This window comes from Hoplias malabaricus, chromosome 14, assembly GCF_029633855.1.
Source record: "Hoplias malabaricus isolate fHopMal1 chromosome 14, fHopMal1.hap1, whole genome shotgun sequence".
Lineage (NCBI taxonomy): Eukaryota > Metazoa > Chordata > Actinopteri > Characiformes > Erythrinidae > Hoplias > Hoplias malabaricus.
The window spans coordinates 901,023-906,945 of NC_089813.1; the positions used below are offsets into that span (position 1 = coordinate 901,023).

Below are 5,923 nucleotides of genomic sequence, written 5' to 3' on the forward strand. Positions count from 1 at the left end.
GAGACCAGTAGAGTGCAGTAAAGACCAGTAGAGACCAGTAGAGTGCAGTAAAGACCATTAGGGTGCAGTAGAGACCGGTAGAGACCAGTAGAGTGCAGTAGAGACCAGTAGAGACCAGTAGAGTGCAGTAGAGACCAGTAGAGTGCACTAAAGACCATTAGAGACCAGTAGAGTGCAGTAGAGACCAGTAGAGTGCAGTAGAGACCAGTAGAGTGCAGTAGAGACCAGTAGAGACCAGTAGAGTGCAGTAGAGACCAGTAGAGTGCACTAAAGACCATTAGAGACCAGTAGAGTGCAGTAGAGACCAGTAGAGTGCAGTAGAGACCAGTAGAGACCAGTAGAGTGCAGTAGAGACCAGTAGAGTGCACTAAAGACCATTAGAGACCAGTAGAGTGCAGTAGAGACCAGTAGAGTGCAGTAAAGACCATTAGAGACCAGTAGAGTGCAGTAGAGACCATTAGAGACCAGTAGAGACCAGTAGAATGCAGTAAAGACCATTAGAGTGCAGAAGAGTGCAGTAGAGACCAGTAGAGTGCAGTAGAGACCAGTAGAGTGCAGTAAAGATCATTAGAGTGCAGAAGAGTGCAGTAAAGACCATTAGGGTGCAGTAAAGACCATTAGGGTGCAGTAAAGACCATTAGGGTGCAGTAGAGACCAGTAGAGTGCAGTAGAGACCAGTATTGTGCAGTAGAGACCAGTAGAGTGCAGTAGAGACCAGTAGAGTGCAGTAGAGTGCAGTAAAGACCAGTAGAGTGCAGTAGAGACCAGTATTGTGCAGTAGAGACCAGTAGAGTGCAGTAAAGACCATTAGGGTGCAGTAGAGACTGGTAGAGACCAGTAGAGTGCAGTTGAGACCAGTAGAGATCAGTAGAGTGCAGTAGAGACCAGTAGAGTGCACTAAAGACCATTAGAGACCAGTAGAGTGCAGTAAAGACCATTAGAGACCATTAGAGACCAGTAAAGTGCAGTAAAGACAATTAGGGTGCAGTAGAGACCAGTAGAGTGCAGTAGAGACCAGTAGATACCAGTAGAGTGCAGTAGAGACCAGTAGGGTGCAGTAGAGACCAGTAGAGTGCAGTAGAGACCAGTAGATACCAGTAGAGTGCAGTAGAGACCAGTAGGGTGCAGTAGAGACCAGTAGAGTGCAGTAGAGACCAGTAGAGTGCAGTAAAGACAATTAGGGTGCAGTAGAGACCGGTAGAGTGCAGTAGAGACCAGTAGAGACCAGTAGAGTGCACTAAAGACCATTAGAGACCAGTAGAGACCAGTAGAGACCAGTAAAGATCATTAGAGAGCAGAAGAGTGCAGTAAAGACCATTAGGGTGCAGTAAAGGCCATTAGGGTGCAGTAGAGACCAGTAGAGTGCAGTAGAGACCAGTAGAGACCAGTAGAGTGCAGTAGAGACCAGTAGAGTGCAGTAAAGACCATTAGAGACCAGTAGAGTGCAGTAGAGGCCAGTAGAGTGCAGTAGAGGCCAGTAGAGTGCAGTAAAGACCAGTAGAGTGCAGTAAAGACAATTAGGGTGCAGTAGAGACCAGTAGAGTGCAGTAGAGACCGGTAGAGACCAGTAGAGACCAGTAGAGTGCAGTAGAGACCAGTAGAGACCAGTAGAGTGCACTAAAGACCATTAGAGACCAGTAGAGACCAGTAAAGACCAGTAGAGACCAGTAGAGTGCAGTAGAGACCATTAGAGACCAGTAGAGACCAGTAGAGTGCAGTAGAGTGCAGTAAAGACCAGTAGAGACCCTGCAGTGGAAAGCACCAGCAGATCCATGAAGTATGGTGTGAATACATTAGTGTGGTCTGTTAATACATTTCTAACCCTGACCCTGTCCTCCTGCAGGTTTCCCAGCGTGCTTTGCGTGCACAGCAGCTGCTCCAGGTGCAGGTGATCCAGCTGCAGCAGGATAAAGAGCGTCTGCAGGAGGAGGTGTACCAGCTCACACGGGACAGAGAGTCGGCGGAAAATCAGCTGAGGAACTACGGAAGACACACGCCGATAACTCCCACCCTGGAGGAGACGCAGTGGGAGGTGGGGGCCATCACTTTACAACACACACAGCCACTCAAACTGTAATACACCTCAGGAAGAGTAGGGGGCGACATGGTGGTTATTTCCTTCAAAAAACACAGTGTGATGCTTATATAATACACAGTCATTCTCATGGACTGTAATACACTACAGAGCCTACAGAGGGTGATATAGCACCTGTTTGTTAGCGTTCTCCTCCAAGTGTGTTGCGCTCCAGTGGTCTTGTGTTAATATAAAGAGTACTGATGTTTTTTTTCTTGTGGTGTGTGTGTGTGTGTGTGTGTGTGCAGGTGTGTCAGAAGAGTGGGGAGATCTCTCTGCTGAAACAGCAACTGAAGGAGGCTCAGCTGGACTCTGTGAATAAACTCGGAGAGATCGTGAGTCTCAAAAACTCTCTCCGAGAGCTGAGGGGTCGCCTGGAGGAGCTGGAGCAGAAGAGCAGAGAGAGGGAGGAGGATCTACACACTCGGAGCACTGAGGTGGAGGTGAGTACACACTCCGCAGACGCTCTACAGAGACAGAAGATACACAACAGCTACAGACTTCACATAAAATGGGACAGTATCCTAACTACAGTGTGTATCAGAGTGACAGGACCCTCCACAAATAGAAACAAGGGGTCTGTCAAAAACAGTGCAGTGTATCGCAGGTCGGAGACAGAGCTCCTGGTTTCGTAGCGTTAAACACAGCTCCTCTCCGTGCACTGGAGAGAGTCTCACAGCATTTAACAGAATCCCACCGCTTCGTTTCATCAGGGGGAAAGGAACCCACCGTGTTTCATAACGAGGAGAAGAAGACTATTACCCTCTGTTAGCCATATTAGCATTTTCCTCATAGGATCTCATGTAAAACCATTAGTGTTTAGAGTGTATTAGCCGTAGTTTTATCGTTTCTGAAGTGCACTATGTAGGGAGTATGGTGGTATTTGGGCACAGCCCGAGCTCCTCTACAGACGGACACAGTGGAGCAGAACAGAGCTCTGTTAAATACGTCAGCGTCCCTCTCTTAGATTTCTGTACAAGTGAGAATCAATAAAACAATGTTTATCAAAAATATTTATGAACGAAGAGGATGTTTGAGAGTGGTTCGTTAAGGTCTCCGTCCCGTCTTTCTTTTCAAGGCCTGTCGGACGGAGCTGCAGAGGAAGCAGAGCGAGGCCGAGCTGCTGAGGGAGAAGGTGGGACGCCTGGAGACGGACATTAAAGGCATGAAGCAGGAGCTCACCGTCGCCAAAGAGGAGCAGCTCCAGCTCCTGAGCCTCCGAGCCGAGCTGGAAGAACAGCAGCTGCAGCTGCACATCCGGCAGTCTGCGAGCGGAGGGAGGGGGCGCGCCCCCGGGGACGTGGACGCTCTTCAGGAGGAGGTGGAGAAGATGAGGAGACAGCTGAGAGAGGAGAAGGAGACGAAGAACAAACTGGTGTGCGCTTTCCAGCAGGAGAGACACACCTGGAACAAGGAGAAGGACAAAGTGATTCGGTACCAGAGACAGCTGCAGCACAACTACTTACAGATGCACCGGAAAAACAAGGATCTGGAGAAGATCCTGCGGGAGCTGACGGCCGAGATGGACAGACGGAGCGAACTGGACGTGGACGAGATCACAGAGGCTCATATTTAAAACCATTCAGGTTCATTGTAATTCATTATTTAACAGAAAAGAACCTAAAAAAGCAGTGTCACTGCGCTCCGTTCCCAACTCTGCCTTCATCTGTAACTGGTCTAAACCCACACTCACACGGACTTTAGGACACAGTATTGTCCCCAAGAACAGATCAAACCCATCACAGACTTCTGCAGTTATTTCCTGATGGAGCTCAGAACCAACGCAGCGCCCAATAAACTCCTCACCCTCCACACTGCTTCAGTCTTAGGTTCTTTTCTGTTGAATAAAGTGAGACTGTGATTTTAATACGACACACAGTCACTGTACAATCACAGAATTACACACAAAAAGGCTTTCAAACTTATTTGTAAACCTGGTATAACACACACACACACACACACACACACAGTGAAGTGGTATCTAATAAAGCCTCATGTCGAGACGCTGTGAGAATGTTAGATTATTCACCTCTTTTCAGACAGTGTTTGCTTTGAGTGATTTTATCATGAGGAGCGCTGCAGGGGGTCTCTCTGACCTCAGGGTCTCAGGGCCCTCTCCTCTGATCACTGTCTGTGAGGAGCAGGGTGTGTTCTCCCTGTGTCTGTGTGGGTTTAATTCTTCACATGAAGAACCCAGACTGGGCTTTTAATCGCTGCCCAAAATGAGCTTCTGCTTTAATGAATATTAATATATCTGATTATGAATGAATGAATGAATGAGAAGTCCGGTTCTACTGCGCTCCTCAAGAACCCTAAGGTTCTTTACACTCTTAGGGCATTAGGGAGTCACCCGGCTCCAGTCCCCTCACCACACACCAGTGATTAGAACGAGAGGAGACAGAGCGGTTTACTGAAGACGGGGACGGTCGGGAGGACAGAGAGAGGGACCGCAGGGGCAGGTCTAGCCCATCGGGGTTACGTCGAGCCCCGACTCTGTTCCAGGAGCTGCCCCCGGGTCTTTAACTGCCCTCAGGACCTCTGCGTTACGTCTCACCTGAAGGACGGTGCTGTTTATTCAATACAGTGTCTCCCTCACTGCACCCAGGCATTGGGATCCAGAGACCACAGGGACAGCGCCCCCTGCTGGACCCAGAAACACAACCCCCAGGACCAGCCAAGCTTTCCTAGGAGGAGGAGGAGGAGGAGGAAGTCTCCCATTCGAGGACTGACCCAGACCCGCTGAGTTTCAGAGGCTGAGGTGCTGTGGATTCTGGTGATGTTTGATCGATGTTGAACACATACGTCACGTCTCTGTCTCTGTACATTAGGCATGTTTACAGTGTAAATTCACATCTAAGAGAAAAGAACTACACATTTCAGACAGAAAGAGACTTTAGAGAAGATAGCCTTGTTCAGTGTATATTCACATTGTGTGAATCTGGAGCCCACCAACCCACACACTGTGAAACAAGATCCCAGTCAGTTCTCTGAGCGCTGCCTGAGTCAGAAACACGGGGTAAAACGAGTCGTTCTGATTCTGCTCCGCTTCTGACGTCAAGTGCAGAGACTTTAGAATGGCCCCGCCCCCTCGTCTGAGTCTGTCCAATCACAGCGCTGGACCCGTGTTTATGTGAGAGCGCAAAGACGAGGTTAAACTCAGCAGAACAGACACAACGAGCGCGGAGAAATAAGAGCACTGAGTAAAAACGGAGAAGAAAGAGAACAGAGTGAAAACGGCTAAAAACCAGAGCTTCTGCTCCTCGCTCCTCACTGCTGTGCGCTCGGGGTCGGGGCGAACAGCGAGCGGCTCATTATCATTTAAAGGAACAGGTGCTGAAAGCGGGCGTTCTGAACAGGGGCTGTTTACACAGGGGGAGAACACTGCTGTGGGGCTCGTGGGGTTTCGTTAAGAAACAGAACTATGTTCCACTGTGGAGAAGAAGGGGGATGGACTCCCAAACATAATATTTATCTTCAAAGAGTTGAATCATAAGCGCTTCCTTCAGAGTAAAGTTCATATCTTTAAAGTGAAGGTGGTGAACTCTGTATGTGTTGTATATATTGCTTATTTATTTTAAATAAAGATATTTGGAATTACTGGCGTCACTGGTGATGCTCAGTCTGATTAGTTCTGGATCTGAATGTACAGGTGCTCCACAACTCCAGAGAACACACTTCCCCTGTTCCACATCTCCGCACTGTGCTGTACGCCCCTCTGAGTAAGGCACAGTCAGCAAAGACACATGAAGCTTCTGCAGAGAGCGCCCCGTGCACTGTGTATTAGTGCCCTCTAAAGGCAGCACCGAACAACTACAGCCAGTGCAATTAAACTCACACACTCCCTGGCCA

The 5,923-nt window shown here is 48.8% G+C and overlaps 1 protein-coding gene across 3 annotated transcripts in view; it reads left to right on the forward strand.

Annotated features, from left to right (window-relative positions):
• Positions 1 to 5,634, forward strand: part of lzts1 (leucine zipper, putative tumor suppressor 1) — a 39,410-nt gene extending 33,776 nt beyond the window's left edge. For all 3 annotated transcript variants that reach the window (XM_066644806.1, XM_066644807.1, XM_066644808.1), the window contains 3 exons: positions 1,844 to 2,032; positions 2,323 to 2,517; positions 3,153 to 5,634. In XM_066644806.1, the coding sequence (XP_066500903.1) occupies positions 1,844 to 2,032; positions 2,323 to 2,517; positions 3,153 to 3,650 (882 nt within the window). In that variant the 3' untranslated portion in view covers positions 3,651 to 5,634. The remainder of the gene's footprint in view (positions 1 to 1,843; positions 2,033 to 2,322; positions 2,518 to 3,152) is intronic.
• Positions 5,635 to 5,923: the final 289 nt, after the last annotated feature.